Source organism: Rhinoraja longicauda, chromosome 1 (assembly GCF_053455715.1).
Source record: "Rhinoraja longicauda isolate Sanriku21f chromosome 1, sRhiLon1.1, whole genome shotgun sequence".
NCBI lineage: Eukaryota > Metazoa > Chordata > Chondrichthyes > Rajiformes > Arhynchobatidae > Rhinoraja > Rhinoraja longicauda.
The window spans coordinates 125944762-125964564 of NC_135953.1; the positions used below are offsets into that span (position 1 = coordinate 125944762).

Genomic DNA, 19803 nt, shown 5'->3' on the forward strand with positions numbered 1-19803 from the left:
TTCTGATCTGTTCTTTTCACACCTAATACGTTTTTTGTACCTTTCCACATCTCGTTTCCCTCTCCCCTCACTCTCAGTCTGATGAAGGGTCTTGACCCGAAACATCACCTGTTCCTTTTCTCCATAGAAAGGATACAGTTGAGTTGAATCACAGCTGGTTTGGGAAGAGCTCTGCCCAAGACTGCTAGAAATTGTAGAGTTGTAGATGTAGCCCAGTCCTTCATACAGACCAGACTCCCCCACCATTGACTTTACCTACACTTCACACTACCTCAGAAAAAGAACCAACATTAATCAAAGATTTGTCCCACCTCAATCATTCCTTCTCTCTGCTCCCATCAGGTAGAAGGTACAGAAGCTTGAAAGCACACACCACCAGACTCAGGAACAGCTTCTTCTCCTCCATGATCAGGCTTATGAACAGTCCTTGCTTAAACTGGGGTACTATCCTGTTCACCCTATTTACCACTACCCCCATGTGGACATTGGATTTTGTCTATGGATTTGATGCATGATAATGCTGAGAACTATATTCTTCCCCTTTGCTCTACTTATTGTACCTAAGTTGAACTTAAATCTACATTGCGCAAACAGTGGTAATATTGAATTGTAAGGAGAAACATGGCAAATTAGGTCAATCCTGCTTCTGGGTCAAAATTCTTTTGATCTAAAACTTTGTATAAGATAGGGAACCTATTGGCGAGCATCTAAATGAAGGGTATGCCTGCCTATGGCACTGATACATTTACATTGGCAAAGAGGCCACTGAAATCAGGAGGCTACCATCTTCTCTTAACTATACTGTTCAGTTCATTTGGAGTAAAATGTGTTGATAGCAAGTTTAGAAATGGAATATCTCACTGTATAGTTACAGGGTTATGTGTGTCAGAGATTATGGGGAGAAGGCAGGAGAATGGGTTTAGGAGGAGAGATAGATCAGCCATGGATTTTAGAAAAGGTGAAATCCAGTAAGAAGATGGCTTGGTATGGGTATGAAGCGGATTAATGGACTGGCCATGTTATTGGACACATAAGGAACTGCAGATGCTGAGATCTTGAGCAAAACATAAAGTGCTCAGCGGGTCAGGCACCATGCGTGGAGGGAATGGATAGGCGACGTATTGGGTCTGGACCCTGAACAGTCTGAAGAAGAGTCTTGTCCCAAAATATTGTCTATCCATTCCCTGCACAGATGCTGCCTGACCTGTTGAATTACAGCAGCAGTTTGCATTTTAGTTGTGTTATTGACTTGCACTTTTTAGAACTTGATTTTTATAACATTGCATAATTTAACCACATAATGTTCAGGCATGCATCAATACTTTGTGTCCTTTTTGGTAAACCAGCATCTGCAGTACTTTGTGTCTACGTGGAACTAGTGTGAATAGGTGCTCGACGGTCGGTATGGACTCGGTGGGATTTTTAAAACTGATAACTGAAGGTACAGTAACAAATAAAAGTAACATAAGTAATTACAAAACAGCGCCATGCGTAGATTATTTATCGCTGTGCAATGGAACTACATCTCCCTTAAGTATGTTCAGCTGAAAACTAAGCTCTTCCCAGAGATATCTGAAGGTTGCATGACCTACAAGTCTCAGCTAATCTCCTGTAATCCTCTGTTACCGGCCTGATTCCTCCACCTATTGAAACCGAAGATGTATCAAAATCAGGACTAAAAGCTTTATTTCGCACCTAGTTTTGTCGACTTTGAATCATGTATTTGATTCCTATCTTCCTCCTGTTGGCGACTGTTTGTCAAGAAGTATCTTCGTTCTGCCCTTCCCAATGTACCTGCATCTTCCACGGTGGCAGTGATGGCACCGGGACTAGGTAAGTCAATTAACGTTAAAGAGGGGGATGGAAATAGTCCCACGGCTCGCTGGCGATATGTGAAGCAGATCGACAAATTTGAATCCACAATTTTTTAACTAACCTGTAATCATTTGTCAAAATCCGCTTAAAAATAATTTCCAGTGTTGGGATGGAATATATTTCCTTGATGCTGTACAATGTTGTGAGATTATATCTCATCCTCCTTAACTTGTAAAGTGTCAGTGAATATGCAATAATTTCTAACATGTGCTTGATTGCAAACATTACCAATGGTTAACACAATCCCAATAAACCAGCTGAATGTTCCTGATTCTAAGAACTATTGAGAACATGTTTCAAATTTTTATTGTGTGGCAAAGTCGCACAGAGAACATAACCAGATGATTAAATGGGAAATACAAAAGTCTTACAAGGTTGAGCATAATACTGAAGAGGCTTTTTATCAGTCAGCTTGCCCATTAGAATTGAATGGCATTGGCCACACTAGTTGGTGCAATTACATATAGTTCTGCTGTAATTTTGTTGTTGCTTTTCAACGAAACCTTGTGTCATTACAAAATTGTGTTAGAAAAGCAATTATGTCAACTGGAGAAAGGGATTAGGGGCAGGAGAGTTCCAGACATACTATAACAAAGTGCGTGATTTAAAAAAATAAAAGTCTTGTTAATAACTTTAACTTTACTTTTGTTTCTGGAAGCTAAAAATACTAAAGGCTATATGTACAACATAGAACTGCAGATGCTGGTTTAAACTGAAGATAGACACAAAAAGCTGGAGTAACTTAGCGGGACAGACAGCATCTCTGGAGAGAAGGAATGGGTAATGTTTCGGGTCGAGACCCTTCTTGAGACCCGAAAAGGCTATATGTATCATTGTTTAATAGAGTAGTATTACACAAGTATGACTAGAAATGATAGCTTATCAATTTAAATGGCAATCTATGGTGAAACCAGTAGTCTGTGTTCTTAAGAGACGATGGGTGTCTGATTACTGCAAGGGTTAAATAAAAACATCTTTTGCATGATAGCCCACAAGAATACGGAAGTGATGGGGTGGAGTGTGTGTGTCATTGTGGAACTCAATAAAACATTAAGTTAGGCCGCTGTCAGTGATTTGTCTATAATTCTACTATCGGAAGCACTACGAAAGATGCAGAGAAGATTTAAAGAAAGTTCCAAGGCTGGAGAACTTTAATTGTGAGGTGAAATTTGTCAGATTCCTAATTTCTGTGTGAGAAGGAAGACTGAAAAGTTAATTGAGATGTATGAAACAGTGAAGATAAATGTTATATGGCAAAGAAACAAAACACTGCAGATGGTTTAAGTTTATTATTGTCGATGTACTGAGGAATGGTTACAAGCTTTATTTTGCATGCTGACCAATCATTCAGATAATGTTATAGATAAATCAAATCAACGCAAACTCAAGTACAATTGATAGAATGAAGGGGTGGGTACAGAGTACAGAATGTGATTCTCAGCATTGTAGCACACCAGTTGCATAGACAGAGTCCAATGCCCACAGTGGGATAGAAGTGAATTGTACAGTACCCTAGCTCATAGAAAGACCATTCAGAACCATAAAAAATAGCTGCAGGAGTTGGCCATTTGGTGCTTCGAGCCAGCACCGCCATTCAATATGATCATGGCTGAACATCCAAAATCAGTACCCCTTTCCTGCTTTCTCCCCATCTCCCTTGATTCCGTTAGCCCTAAGAGCTACATTTAAATCTCTCTTGAAAACATCAGAAATCGGAAGTAAAATCATAAAATGCTGGAAGTGCTCAGCAGTTCATGCAGCATCTACGGGTAGTGAAACTGAGTCAATGTTTCATGATTTGAATCTTGGTGAGAAATGTTAGCTGTTTCTCTTGCTGAGGATGCTGTCTGACCTGCTGAGCATTTTTCAGTTTTATTTATGAAAAGTAGAAATTTGTTTCTCTCTGAATTTTGATAATTAGAGGACTGACATTTCGGCCAAAGGAGTTCAGGAAAGTCTGAAGAAGGGTCTCGACCCGAAACGCAACCCATTCCTTCTATGCAGAGATGCTGCCTGTCCTGCTGAGTTACTCCAGTATTTTGCGTTTATCTTCAGTGTAACCCAGCACCTGCAGTTCCTTCCCACACATTAGGAAAAGTGTTGCAAGGTCCAGAACGTCCTGAAATAGTGATCAAGGCAGTAACTATCATCACTTTATGAATTGGACAGGTATTTGATGAGCTGCACCCTGCAATATTCCAGGTTGAGAAAGTGAAATGGGATTAACATAAAATGGTACTTTCTTCACTGGAGTGGACAAGATGGTTAAATGACCTTGATGTGCAGTAATATTTTATGATTCTACGTGCCATTTTATTTGTGATCCTTTCAGGATCCTTTCAGAAATACAGAAGTCTGCCCAAAGCTCGATGTTGATTTCATAAAATTATGAGATGGTAAATTTGAAGATTGATTACAAACGCATTTACATTATTCAATTTGGAACCAGAATCTGAAATCTCAACAAACTAAACTTTAAAATTATGAACTGTGAGATGGAAATGGAAGAAAACAAGAGTGGCTAATTGAAAATACACAACAAACGACTACAAGAGCTTCTGTAGATATTTAAAGAGGAAGAAAAATATGATAGTTAATGCTGGTCTCTTACAGAGACTATGAAGCTATTTTATTGACCAAACATGAATATATTAACTCGTAGTTTCTAAGTGGAATAAAATGCACTATAAAGAAATAATGGCATTAAAATATTATACAAGAGTAAAACAAAAATGCATGTGTTTTTAATTAAAAAATACAAAATAAAAGTAAAGTATCACTAAAGAAGATGGAGCAAAAGATAGGCAATGAGTGCTTAATCTGTAGTAGAAACAGAAGTTAATAAATACAACAGAACCATATTAAATTCTTGTTATTTATTAGTTTATCAGGGTTAAAGTGAAATAACATGAAAGATGTCTAGAAAAATACATATTTCAATCACTTTGTTTTTACAGGTCCGTATTATGCAATGACCCAGACATGTCTGAGATCCCTGTCAATGTACCAGTGGACACTGTTAAACTTCGAGTTGAGAAGACTGTTATCCGCCGTCTGCCTCGTGAAGCATTTTATTACCTTGTGGATTTAAGATATCTTTGGTTAACATATAATGCCATCAACACCATAGATCCTCAAAGCTTTTACAACTTAAATGAACTCCATGAACTGCGCCTGGATGGAAATCTGCTGTCATCCTTTCCCTGGGAATCACTGAAGGAAATGCCAAATCTCCGGATCCTTGACCTGCACAATAACAGGCTGTCCACTATCCCCGCCAGTGCAGCCCCGTACCTCAGAAATGTAACCAACATCGATATATCCAGCAACAAACTGACTACTCTGCCGTCCGACTTGTTGGACCTCTGGCCAGCTTTCTCAACACACCAAAATCCAGCTCGGAGAGTGATCCTAGGTATGTTCTAGTCGATGGTACAATAGTCGACGGTCTGTCTGCTGCACTACTGTTGAATTAGGTCTTACGGTCATAAGGAATAGGAGTAGAATTAGGCCATTCGGCCCATCAAGTCCACTCCGTCATTCAATCATGGCTGATCTAGCTCTCACTCCTAACCCCATTCTCCTGCCTTCTCCCCACAACCTCTAACACCTGTACAATTTAGGAATCTATCTCGGCCTTAAAGATATCCACTGATGAAGCAATAATATGCCAAGGGATAGGTTCAGTTACTGTCCCCATCAAGTTCTTAGCTGTAAGGCCAGGGGTGAGGATGTACGGACACTGGAATAGAGTAGAGCAATCTTGTGGGATAAGCTGAGGGAAAATCCTAATGAAATGCAGATACTGGAAATCTGAAATAAAACCAGAAAATGTTGGTAACATTCTGCAGTTCGGGCAGCATCTGTAGAAATAGATATAACATTTCAGGATGAATGGTCTTTGACCTGATACGTTATCCCCTGGTATCTTTCCACAGATGCTGCTATGACCAACAGTTTCTGCTTTCAAAAAGGCAAATAAAAATTCAGTTCATTTTATTTTATTAGTTAATATTTGTATTTTTTTTTAAATGGAACGAATTAAATTTGTTTTGTGATTACATAGAACTATTTAAATAGCTTTGAAATATTTCGATCAGAAACAGTAGAAAATTGTTCATAAAGCCACTGACAGTGGCAAGCTTTTGCTCTTTAACTCCACAATGCCCATAGTTATTTTACACAAGACCGTAGAAGGTTTTGTAAAAGGCCACAAAGTTTTCAAAATCAAAATGCTGCAAAATCCAGAAAAATTAATGTGAACCAGGGTAATGGATAAATAGGGCTTAGTTCAGCAAAGGATGCATCTGATGGAGTTTAGTTTAGTTTAGTTTAGAGACGTAGCATGGAAACAGGCCCTTCAGTCCACCGTGTCCGCGATGGCCATCAATTACCTGTTCACACTAGTTCTATGTTATCCCACTTTCGCGTCCACTCCCTGCACACTAAGTGCAATTTACAGAGGTCAATCAACCTACAAACCCGCACATTTTTTGGGATGTGGGAGGAAACTAGAGCTCCCAAAGCAAATCCACATGGTCAGAGGGAAAACGTGCAAACTCCACACAGACAGCACCCAAGGTCTGGATTGAACCTGGGACGCTGGCGCTGTGAGGCAGCAGCTCTATCAGCTGCGGTATTGTTCCACCCAATTATGGGTGGATTGGAAAAAGTGACAATTAAATGTAAAATAATAATACCTATATTTAGTGAGGTTTTTTTGAAGACCAATTAAAAATGGAACTACATTAATCACACTTTTTTCCCCCATGAATATACCCCCCCTTAAATAAAAGTATAAAATCAATTTAATTAAAAATTAAACATATCACTTAAATAACATATGTGACTATACACTGACAAAATATTAAAATTTGTAAATCTAATTTTTAACGGTTTGGATGTGCCAGTATGCTGTGCACATACTCTCACCAAAACAGGCTCTGCGAACATTAATGGGTTTAACAAACACAATCATTTGAGCCTGAAGAAGGGTCTCGACCCGAAACACCACCCATTCCGTCTCTCCAGAGATGCTGCCTGTCCCGCTGAGTTACTCTAGCATTTTGTGCCTATCTTCGATTTAAACCAGCATCTGCAGTTCTTTCCTACACAATCATTTGAGCTTCCGAAAAGAGAACAGTATGTCCCATAGATTGCCTGAGTCTGAAGAAGGGTCTCGACCCGAAACGACACCCATTCCTTCTCTCCCGAGATGCTGCCCGACCTGCTGAGTTACTCCAGCACTTTGTGAATAAATGTCCCATACATTGTATACTTAAATCTGCAGAAGGCATTTTTTACAAAGTTCTACCACAAAGGCTGATTTGTTTTTTTTGATGTTTTGGTTGAGTGAGGAAATTCAAGAACTCTCGATCTTCTTCAAAGAGTTCAATGTAACTACAGTTCATTTAAAAATGTAACATTCTTATGTTGAACTTGAAGGATGTAGCCCCTAACACATTCCTTCACTGAAATAGCCATCTAGATTGTAAGAGATTGAACAAAAATGATGGGCCATTGTACTGGTTAAAGGATGCAGCTATGCTCTGTTTTCCCTTCCATTTTAATTAAAATTTTAATTAATTAAAAAGCAGGAGGGTTCCTTTTCAAAAATGCATGTTGATCCATTGACCATCTGCTAGATGCTCTCTTCTGGTAATCTATAGCACACCCACATATTCAACAATATGATTGGGTCTTAAATGGAATACTTGCCTGTCTAGCTGCAAAGTTAAAACAAATGCTTCTAATTAACACAAGCAGTTACTTGCCTATTGAGATAGTTTGTTTCTGAGTACTTTTCTTATTAAAAACTGAATTATTGATTAGCTATGCGTGTACATGTGCATGTGTATATGTGCCAACACATCAACACGTGTGTGTATGTATGTATGAGATGAGTGTGAGCAATTGGATTAAAACGCTCGCCTCCTTTATATACTGTCCCAGGTCATGTTGCCTTTTGCAGTTTGGGGTTAAACTAGCATTCATGTCTCTTGCCTGGAAAAATGATATGCAGAGCGTTGAGGACAGTTCCTAAAGTAAAATCCTCAACAGAGCTGATTTAACAGCTTGGTTAATTTGTTTTTGGAATGTTTATGTAGAATTTATGTAGTTCAAAGACAGACACAAAATGCTGGAGTAACTCAGCAGGTCAGGCAGCATCTCTGGAGAAAAGGAATAGGTGACGCTTCGGGTCGAGACTCTTCCTCAGACTGGGTCAGGGGAGAGGGAAACTAGAGGTATGAAAAGATGCAAAGAACAAATGAATGAAAGATATGAAAAGAACAAATCATAGCCAGCACCGATGATCAAGGAATGGTGGAGCCCACAGTGGTCCATTGTTGGCCATGGAAAAGACAATAACAAAGGTATTTTCCACCCACAACAACAAGCCAGCCCTGATACACTGACTCTGCAAAACATTGAAAACAATGAAAGTAAATATCACTTTTCCTCAGTTTTGGATGTCCTCTACACATCTCAGCTACAGCTTTTTGAAGGCCATCCAATAATTTAAGTATGTCTTGGCAACAGGAAAACAAAACACACATTACTTGGGTAGGATAAAATAATCTGCAATGATAAAACATCGTTCATGCTTATTAAAGGATATTTACAGTGTTATAGGTTTGGCTTTGAGTGAAGTTTTTTGGAAAGGTGTAACAAGAGGAGGATTTTATTCACATTAGAGCAAACCCACATGTTCATCTATATATTACTAAAACTCTCATTTTGTATATTTGTGGGTTTGTGGATAGATTTGTTCCCAAAATACAGCCAAAACGGTACACAATAGTGCAACAATTTTAGACCTACCTTACTCACCATTGGCCTGCAGTTCAAATGGTTGTTATATTTTAAAGGTTAATTAGTTTTTAAACTTTAAAAATGACGTTTTAAACTTTCATAAATACCTTTCCATTTGCCGTGCCCAAGATGGCCGCCGGGGGCGGGACCCGCCCGAGTGACGGGGGTGGCGGCCAATGAGGTGGGGAGTGAGAAGAGCAGAAGAGGCGGGACCGGAAGGAGGGGAGGCGGCGAGTGACGGGGGCGATGGCCACTGAGGAAGAGGCGGGACAGGTTACTGATTGTGAATGATCAGCCATGATCACAATAAATGGGGGTGCTAGCTTGAAGGGCCAAATGGCATCCTCCTGCACCTATTTTCTATGTTTCTAGGAAGGAGGCAGAATGGCATTCAGGAGAGGCTTGGACCCAACGGGTCCACTCGGGCTTACTTCTTAAAAAGAATAATGGCCTAAAACTCATTCTTTTCTTTTAGGTTTCCAAGACAATCCATGGTTCTGTGACTGCAGGATATCAAAGTTAATTGAACTTTCAAAGTGGGAGGAACCATCAGTCATTCTCATGGACCCATTGATGACGTGCAATGGGCCTGATGATGTTGCAGGTGTTTTATTGCTGAGGGTTGAGCTCGACCGGTGCCTCAAACCATCGGTCATGACTTCAGCGACCAAACTGACTTCACCACTTGGAAGCAATGTCTTACTCCGCTGCGATTCAACTGGATACCCCACCCCGGCACTGATCTGGTTCAGAGTGGACGGCCTACCAGTCAACAATACAGGTAATACATTCAGCTTATAGAATATAGAACAACGCAGCACAAGAACAGGCCTTTTGGCCCACAATGTCTGTGCCAAACATGATGCCAAGTTTGCTTGCACATACTCCCGATCCCTCTATTCCCTGCAAATCTATTCCCTGCCTATCCAAAAGTTTCTTAAATGCCACTATTGTATCTGCCTTCACCACCAACCCAAACAGCACATTCCCGGCACTCACCACCATCTGTGTAAAAAAAAGTTGCACTGCATATTTCCTTTAAACTTCACCCCTTTTACCTTCAAGCTCTTTCCTCCAATCTTTGACATTTCCACACTGGGACAAAGTGTTCTGTCTATTCTATCTGTGCTTCTTATAATTTAACAAACTACTCTCATGGCTCCCTGGAACCTCTGCATTCCAGGGAAAACAATCCAAATCCATCCAACCTCTCTCCCTGTAGCTTCCCAATCCCAGGTATTATTCTGGTAAACCTCTTCTGCAGCCTTTCCAAAGCGACCACATCCTTCCTATAGTGGGACGACCAGAACTGCACGCAATACTCCAAATGTGGCCTAACTAAAGTCCTACAAATCCGCATCGGGCTTCCAGATTCTTATACTCAATGTTCCCGACCTATGAAGGCATGCATACCGTGGGCCGTCTTTACCACTCTATCTACTCACGTTGCCACTTTCAGAGAGTTGTGGACTTGGACCGCAATATCCCTCTGTGCACCAATTGCTGTTAAGTGTCCTGCACTTTTTAATTGTACATTCTCCCCTTGCGCTTGACCTCCCAAAGTGTAAACACCTCACACTTGCTCGGATTAAACTCCATCTGCCATATCTTCGCCCTTTCTGCTGCTGATCAATATCATGTTGTGTACTTTGACAGCCTTCCTCGCAGTTCTTAACTCCACCAGTCTTGGCATCATTTGAAAACTTACTAACCAACCCGTCTACATTTATGTCCAAGTCATTTATGTATATATATATATATATATATATATATATATATATATATATATATATATTGACATTTCCACACAGGGACAAAGTACAGAGAAGGTTCACTAGACGTACAGAGAAGGTTCACTAGATTGATCCCTGGGATGGCGGGACTTTCATATGAAGAAAGACTGGATAGACTAGGCTTGTACTCGCTGGAATTTAGAAGACTGAGGGGGGATCTTATAGAAACATATAAAATTCTTAAGGGGTTGGAGAGGCTAGATGCGGGAAGATTGTTCCCGATGTTGGGGGAGTCCAGAACCAGGGGTCACAGCTTAAGAATAAGGGGGAAGTCTTTTAGGACCGAGATGAGAAAAAATTTCTTCACACAGAGAGTGGTGAGTCTGTGGAATTCTCTGCCACAGAAGGTAGTTGAGGCCAGTTCATTGGCTATATTTAAGAGGGAGTTAGATGTGGCCCTTTTTGCTAAAGGGATCAGGGGGTATGGAGAGAAGGCAGGTACAGGTTACTGAGCTGGATGATCAGCCATAATCATATTGAATGGCGGTGCAGGCTCGAAAGGCCAAATGGCCTACTCCTGCACCTATTTTCTATGTTTCTAAAGTGTTCTGTCTATTCGATCTGTGCTTCTTATAATTTATCACAAATATATATCACAAATGGCAGAGATCCCAACAATGAACTATGTGGAACTTCACTGGTCACAGACCTCCAACCTGAAAATTATCCTTCCACCACAAGGTTTTGTCTTCTATCACTAAGCTAGTTCTGAATCCATATGTTAATCCCGGGCATCTTAATCTTCTGGATCAACCTACCATGGGGGACTTTATTAAATGCTTGACTAAAGTCCATGTAGAAAACATCCATCACCCTATCCTCATCGATCATCTTCATCGCTTCCTCTGAAAACTCAATCGTTAGTAAGACATGACCTGCCATGTTATAAAGCCATGCTGACTGTCTCTAATCAACCGATTCTCTTCCAAATGGAAGTAAATCCTATCCTGAAGAATCATCCCCAAAGCTTTACTAACACTGAGGCTCACCTGCCAAAAATTCCCTGGATTCTCGTTATCTTTCCTAAAAAGTAAAGCAAAGTAACAACATTACTCTCCAGTCCTCTGGAACCTCACCTGTGGCAAGAGAAGACACAAAGATCTTTGTCAAGGTTCCTGCAATCCCATCTCTTGCCTCTCTTAGTAACCTGGGATAGATCCCATTAGGTCCTGGCGATTTATTCACCTTAATGTTCTTCAAGAGCCTCAACACCACCTCCTTTGTTAATCTCAAACTTCCCTTGCATATTAGTTCAGTTTAGTTTAGTTTAGAGATACAGCGCAGAAACAGGCCCTTTGGCCCACTGAGTTCGCACCGATCAGCAATCCCCGCACATTAACGCTATCCTACACACACTAGGGACAATTTACACATACACCAAGCCAATTAACCGACAAACTGCACGGTAGCGCAGCGGTAGAGTTGCTGCTTTACAGCGAATGCAGCGCCAGAGACTCAGGTTCGATCCTGACTACGGGTGCTGCACTGTAAGGAGTTTGTATGTTCTCCCCGTCACCTGCGTGGGTTTTCTCCGAGATCTTCGGTTTCCTCCCACACTCCAAAGACGTACGGGTATGTAGGTTAATTGGCTGGGTAAATGTAAAAATTGTCCCTAGTGGGTGTAGGATAGTGTTAATGTACGGGGATCACTGGGCGGCACGGACTTGGAGGGCCGAAAAGGCCTGTTTCCGGCTGTATATATATGATATGATATGAAACTTGTAAATCTTTGGAGTGTGGGAGGAAACCAAAGATATCAGAGAAAACCCATGCGGTCATGGGGGGAACGTACAAACTCCGTACAGACAGCACCTGCATTCGGGATCGAACCCAGGTCTCCGGTGCTACAAGCGCTGTAAGGCAGCAATTCTACCACTGTGCCACCGTGCCGCCCACTATTCTCACCATAGTATTCCACTATAGTATTCTCCATACTGATCTAACTGTTCTCCATGTTCTTCTCCTTGGTAAAAACAGATGCAAAGTACTCATTGTACCTCACCTACATTCCCAGACTCATCCCACGCACAAAATCCCTCCTTTATCCTTGAGCGGTCCTACCTTTTCCCTGGTTACCCTCTTGTTTAATGCAGTTATTAAAAGGTTTGGGAATTTCTCTAATCCAACTCTCCAAAGCCATTTTGTGGCCCCTGGTGGCCCTTCTAATCACCTGCTTGAGTTAATTCCTCCTCTCTTTATATTCCACAAAGACCCTGCCTATTTCCATGCTCTTAAACCTTGCATGCGCTTCCTTTCTCCTGTTGACCAAATTTAAAACCTCTTTGGTCATCCAAGTTTCCCTTGCTCTGCCCTCCTTATCCACCCTCCTTACTGGAGCTTCGGTCAACTGGCCTTTGAATGACTCCCACATGTCAGCTGTGGACCTGTCCAATAACAAGTACTCCCGGTGTATCCTCCTGAGATTCTGCTTAATGATGTTGTTGTTTGCCTTGCTCCAGTTAGTACCTTCCTGCAAGGTCCAGCCTTCTCCCTATTCAAAACAATCTTAAAACGTATGGAACTGTCATCACTATCCCCAAAATGCTCTTCTGCTTTCACAAAAGTCACCTGACCAGGTACATTTCCCATCTCAGGGTTCATTAGGTCCCCTTCTCAGGTTGAACAATCCAAGAGAGAGAGAGAGTCAAGAGTCAAGCGTATTTTATTGTCATATGTCCCAGATAGAACAATGAAATTCTTACTTACAGAGCACAACAGAATATGGAAACATAGTACACTGTAACACATACTGTTTCAAGAAACCCTCTTGGATACACCCCACAAATACTGACCCGCCTAAGCCTTGGGCATTGAGCAAGTCCCTGCCAATATTGGAGAAGTAAAAGTCACCCATTAAGACAACCCTGTTGATCTGGCAACCTTCAGTAATCTCTCCACACAATCTCTCTGGGAAAAGGAGTAATCCAGAGATTACTACCCTCAGGGACTTTTTTTAATCTTCTGGCTAACTCCCTATATTCACCGCACAGGACCTCAATCCTTTTCCTTCCAACGAGCACAATGATTTCTGGCTGCTCACCCTCTCCATTGAGAGTGTTCTGCAGCCGCTCAGAGACATTCTGGACCGTGGCACCAGGGAAGCAACACACCATCCTGGAGTCTTGTTTGCTGCCACAGAATCTCCTGTCTGTCCCACTAACTAACAGGTCTCCTATCACTATTGGTCTGCCTGACCACTCTTCCCCGCTGTGCCTCAGAGCCAGGGTCAATGTCGCCAACCTAACCGCTGCTGGCTCTCCCCGACCGGTCCTCCCCCTCCCCCTTCCCCTCCCCCTCCCCCCTCCCCCTCCCCCTCCCCCTCCCCCTCCCCCCTCCCCCCTCCCCCCTCCCCCCTCCCCCTCCCCCCTCCCCCTCCCCCTCCCCCTCCCCCTCCCCCTCCCCCTCCCCCTCCCCCTCCCCCTCCCCCTCCCCCTCCCCCTCTCCCTCCCCTTCAACAGTCTAAACTGGCATATCTGTCGTCGAGGGGAATCTAACATTCTCTTTCTACTCCCTTTCCTGGTGGTTATCAATCTACTGTCGTTATAGTTATATAAAGCTTGCCAAATGGTAAAAATCACGAAGCTCTCCATGGCAACCTGACATTAAACCGCATAGGAGGAAGGTACAAGAAACTGTTGCTGCTGGTATCTTGAGCAGAACACAACTCAGTAGGTCAGCTAGCACCTGTGGATCGAGGTCTGTAGAAGTGTCTTGACCCAAAACATTGCTTATCTATTCCAGCCACAGATCCAGCACTTTGCTTTCACATAAGGGATGAATTCTAAGAGATTCTCATGAATATAAAGCAATGGAAAGATATGTTTTGATGGGAATTCCAAAGCTTATAGAAGTAACAGGCAATGTGCACTGTGAGGCGGATACAGACTTTGGGGATGATAGAGACTGATTAGGTGGATAGGCAAGGACAAGATAGATGGAATAGAACAGGTAAAATATGAAGTCATCCAATATGGTGGAAGAAAATAGAAAATCAGATTATTTTTTAAAATGTTGAAAGATTCAAAGTAATAGAGCAGGATAATCCTGATGCAGGGTCTCAACCCAAACATCAACCATCCATTTTCTATAGGGACCGAAAGTTGTTTGTATTCAAAGAGACCGCGGACATGGAAGTTAACATGCGGGCAAAGCAAACAATTAGGAAATAAATATTGCTTTTGTTGCACAAAGTGTTTGAGTAGAAGTGCATGGATGACTTTTACCAATTATCTAGATCCCTGGTACGACTGCACTTGGAGTATTGTGCACAGCTCTGGTGACCCTACCTAAGGATTTAGGTTTGAGGTGTGCAGCTAATATTCACTGGATTGATTCTTGAGATGGTGGTCATTAGAGAGTATAAAGAGACTATGCCTAGACTGTCCAGAATTTATAACAATGAGAGGTGATTTCATTGAAACGCACTGAATTCTCACAGAGCTTGACATGGTAGAAACAGAGTTGATATTTGCTTTGGCCTGGGATTCTAGAACCATGGTTTATTATCTCAAAGTAAGGATCGGCTATTCAGTACCAAGATGAAGATAAATTACTCCCAGGTTTGAGTCTTTGGAATTCTCTATCTAAGACATTGATAATTTTTTGCCTAAGGGAATCACCAGATGTGGGATTAGTGCAGGACAGTGTTGCTGAGGTAAAGGAGTAGCCATGGTGTTATTGAGCAGTGGAACAGGCATAAGGGACCACGATGGAGTCAAATAACATATTTCTGGCTTTACTTTTGAGTGTTCTTGTGATCTTAGGTTCTGGATGATGCAAGGCATTGTTTCAATTGGGAATACGTTATACTAAAGATAATCAGGGAGATTGTTGTGAATTTAAAGGGGTATATTTACTTTAAGGTTATGGGTGCTGATTCTTCTGATTTCCCATGGTTTACAGAAGACAATTGGTAAATGAAACAATAGCAACCCCCAAAATAGACAGTGAAGCAGGGTCAATTATTTTGATCATTGTTGTTTAAATTCAGTTTTAAAAAACTCATCTGGCTACCCTTTTGATGTTTGATGGTGGACATATTAGACATATTAAAGTAAAAAATTGTTGCAATAAGCACCTTCGACCAGAAATTTGATCCATTAACATTTGATCAATTAATATCTATTAACAATGGATCCATTAGATTTGATTTGTTAATAGTGATACATATGCAGATTGCACATAAAATTTTACCTGAATTAGATCATGCTGATGATGATTTAGTTTAGTTTAGAAATACAGCGCAGAAACAGACCCTTTGGCCCACTGAATCCATCAATGAACGATCCCCGCTCATTAACAGTATCTTCCACACTAGGGATGATACAAGGCCAATTTACCTACAAACCTGTACGTCTTTGGAGTATGGGAGGAAACTGAAGATCTCGGAGAAAACCCACATGGTCACGGGCAAAACGTACAAATTCCGTACAGACAGCACCCGTAGTCGGGATCCAACCCAGGTCTCCGGCGCTGCAAGTGTTGTAAGGCAACAAATCTGCTGCTGCACCATCTTTTCTAGCCAATGGAAAGAAAATCAGATGGTTGTAAATTAATTTTACTCATGTTAGCTCATTACATCCTGGGATCAATTTGCACCCACTTTGTATTTAATTTCTCCGCCACCATTCATGGAGGATTGCTGCCCTCAGGCTCAAAGCTGCACAATTATTTATTAGCAAGAAATTTTCAGCAGTTTTTAAACTGTAAAACACATTGATTATGTGATTGAAAACTTCATAGAAGATCAGTGAATCACAGGCCCTTTGGCTCATCTCGTCCATGCTAGCCAAAACGCCCATCTAGTTCAGTTTAGCGGAGTCAATAAAAGGGAGGTTGGTTTGTGTGATGGTCTGGGCTGCGTCCACAATGAACTGCAACTTCTTGCTAGTCCGATTTGTTTGCATTTGACCCACATCCCTCCAAACCTTTCCTATCCATGTACCTTTCCAAATGTCTTTTAAATGTTGTTATTATATCTCTCTCAAATACTTCCTCTGATAGCTTCCACGCACTCACCACCCTCTGAGTTATGGTGTTTTTCACAATCAGAATCTAAATCTCCACAAAAGGAGTGTGCAAGACTGAAAGTGAAATTATCCCACCATATAAAACAGGGATGGGTAATAGTCTGCAACAAATATATGATTAAAATACACTTTTCATGTTGCTTATCATTATAAGGCTTTACATTAATGTCTAATTACAACAGTAAGAGTTCAGTTATCAACAATAACAACACACAAAGTGTTTATAATAAAAACTGTCCACCCCGAACAGCGATCCCCGCACATTAACACAACCCTACACACACGAGGGACAATTTACATTTATACCAAGCCAATTAACCTACAAACCTGTATGTCTTTGGACTGTGGGAGGAAACCGAACATCTCGGAGAAAAACCCACGCGGTCAAGGGGAAAACATAAACTCCATACAGACAGCATCCACAGTTGGGATTGAACCCGGGTCTCTGTCACTGCAAACGCTGTAAAGGCAGCAACTCTAACGCTGCGCCACCGTGCCACCCAATATATGCTGGATTCCAGAAAGAGATGTTGACTAGCAGGGTTTAGGAGAAAGATAAATGCCTAGCACATTTCCCTCTGAGAAACACTAACCATACTCACTGATGGTTACCAATAGACCAGGTGTTTCTGTTTTCAGGGTGGAGTGACTTTTAATTGTTAAAGCTTTCACCTCTGATCAACATCTCTGCGGCTAAGTTTAATGTACAGGATTAGGTTGCATTTAGCCAGAGGAGCAGCTCCTGTGAAGAACTATGCTATAGATGTTTAAAATTGTGAAAGGAGCTAGATTTGGTCTGCAAGGTCAAAGTTATTATTGCTATTGAATTAAATGACTCTCAAAACCTTGAAGTACATGACCTTGAATGCTGCATATGCCTTTGCAATCATATAATTGTGATAATAAATTTATTAACCAAATTGCTTAAAATTATTTTATTCTTTCCTTATTGTATTGCCACTGACTTAGAATTGTTTTTAAATTGCAAATTTAGTAAGTGAAAGAATATGTTGTAGAAAGGAACTGCAGTTGCTAGCTTATATTGAAGATAGACACAAAATGCTGGATTAACTTAATGGTCAGGCAGCATCTCTGGAGAAAATGTATGGGTGACTTTCAGGTTGAGACCCTTTATCAGACCATCATCCTAGAAGGGTCCAGATCCAAAACGTCACCCATCCTTTTTCTCCCGAGATGCTGCCTTACCCGCTGAGTTACTCCAGTATTTTATATATAATAATAATAATAAACATTTATTTTATATAGCGCCTTATCGGGTGCTCAAAGCGCTTTACAAAAACAATCAACATAAAAACAAACAGACAAACTATCCTAACAGAAAAGCGGCGAATAAACAACGCCAGCGTCCTCTCACGTCAGGGTCCGGCAGTAGACAACAATGCCTATCTTAAATGAAATAACATGATTTGGCAGAAGTCAAATCGAAGAATTTGTTTATTATTAAGGGTACATTTCACTTAGTTTAATTTAGTTTGGTTTAGAGTTTACTTTGGTTTGGTAGCATTTAAATGTAGAACTACTAAAGTCCTTGCTTGGAAAATCCCAATTAAAAAATGTATCCACTGGGTAATATTTTATTGCATTAATAATTTTTTACACTATGTTTAAAATATTCTTCCCTTCAGTCATACAAGAATCGCCAGCAGATGGGACGCGATGGTCGATAATAAGTTTGATGGGCATTTCCTATAAGGATGCCGGTGAATACAGATGTAAAGCTAAAAACCTGGCAGGAGCTTCGGAAGCATCGATCACTCTTACTGTTGTAGGAACCGTCACCACAGCTCTCCCTCAAAGGAGGAACCTTATAAACAAACTTACTTTGGGGAAAAATAATTCAATTCAAGTGAATGTGGAGAGAAAGATGGGAACCTTGACGACTGAAGCTCCATCATCCACCCCCACGACCGCTGGGGATAATAGAAAGATCCCACCCGTGGACCAAGCCAAGGCTATGGCGGATGAAAAGAAGCTGACTAAGGAGCAAGTGGAGGGAAATTCAAACAAGGTAACCCAGCAAGTCAGTGAAAACAAGAAAGAAAGTGTATTTGTGAATACCACGGTAACAACCGAACAGAATGTTATCATTAAAAATCTGCGAGTAATCAGTGAGACGGATCAGAAAGTCCTTGTCACCTGGAAAGCTTCAGATTATTTAAGCAGTCCAGCCTTGAATGTACTCTACTCAAAATATGGTGACAAACATGTGAGGAAAATTAATGTAGAACCTAGCACAAGCAAAATCTCCATTGGAGGACTGACACACAGCACAAAGTACACAGTATGCGTGTGTCCAAAGGCAACCCAACCTGAAAAAGAACAATGTATAATTTTCTCAACAGAAGGAGAAATCAGCACAGGTAGCCACCGATCACTACTGATCATTATTGTTATTGGTGTAGGCTGTGTTTCTGGAATAGGTGTCATTTTTGCACTGTGTTCTGTGGCCATTAAAGCCCATTGCAAAAAGAAAGAACCGGCAGAACAAGAGCTCATTAAAGATTCCTACATACAATTTGAAAGAGTGTCCTTTAAGCCAGAGCCACACTGGAGAGCAAATAAACTGTGGACTCATCGTGATACTGAATCGCGAAGACTATTACTGTGCTCGAGATCCAGCATTGATTCACAAATGACCTTTAAAAGTGACAGTTCTAGGTCCGAGTACCTTTGCTAATTTGTACAGTGGAATAAATACACATGAAGTGTATGTAGGTTATTCTTTATTGGTTAAGTTTACATTTATATAACATCTTAGTTTTTTTCAAAGTGTTTCATATTGAATTTAAGACTTTGTAATAAAATTATATTGAAAATTTACTGTATCTTATGTCTAGTTTGGCTTAGAGATGCGGCTGTTGTGGAAACAGGCCCTTCGGCCCACTGAGTCTACCCCGACCAGTGATCCCCGCACATTAACACTACCCGACACACACTAGGGACCGTCTTTTCATTTATACCAAGCCAATTAACCTACAAACCCGTATGTCTTTGGAGTGTGGGAGGAAACCGAAGATCTCGGAGAAAACACACGCAGGTCACGGGGAGAACGTCCAAACTCCGTACAGACAAGCACCCATGGTCAGGATTGAACCCAGGTATCTGGCGCTGTAAGGCAGCAACTCTGCCGTTGTGCCAAATATCTTGGGTTTTCTGGGTTCTCTGGGTTTTTCTCCATATTAAAGCAGATAGTAAACTGTCAATTTTCACCTTCATGATTATGTCCCAGAGTGGAATTCTCTGCCTCAGAAGGCAGTGGAGGCCAATTCTCT

The 19803-nt window shown here is 41.2% G+C and overlaps 1 protein-coding gene across 1 annotated transcript; it reads left to right on the top strand.

Moving 5' to 3' along the window:
- The first annotated feature begins 1717 nt into the window (after positions 1–1717).
- LOC144593239 (leucine-rich repeat, immunoglobulin-like domain and transmembrane domain-containing protein 3) lies at positions 1718–19208 on the top strand. Its single transcript, XM_078398760.1, has 4 exons — positions 1718–1833; positions 4833–5290; positions 9164–9469; positions 18157–19208. Exons 1-4 carry the CDS (start codon positions 1718–1720, stop codon positions 19206–19208), a joined length of 1932 nt encoding a protein of 643 aa, XP_078254886.1.
- The last annotated feature ends 595 nt before the right edge of the window (positions 19209–19803 follow it).

Coding starts and splice junctions, on each gene's coding strand:
- LOC144593239 (XM_078398760.1), top strand. CDS start 1,718: ATGTATTTGATTCCTATCTTCCTCCTGTTGGCGACTGTTTGTCAAGAA. Junction 1,834..4,832: donor AGTGATGGCACCGGGACTAG/GTAAGTCAATTA, acceptor TTGTTTTTACAG/GTCCGTATTATGCAATGACC. Junction 9,470..18,156: donor CCTACCAGTCAACAATACAG/GTAATACATTCA, acceptor TCTTCCCTTCAG/TCATACAAGAATCGCCAGCA.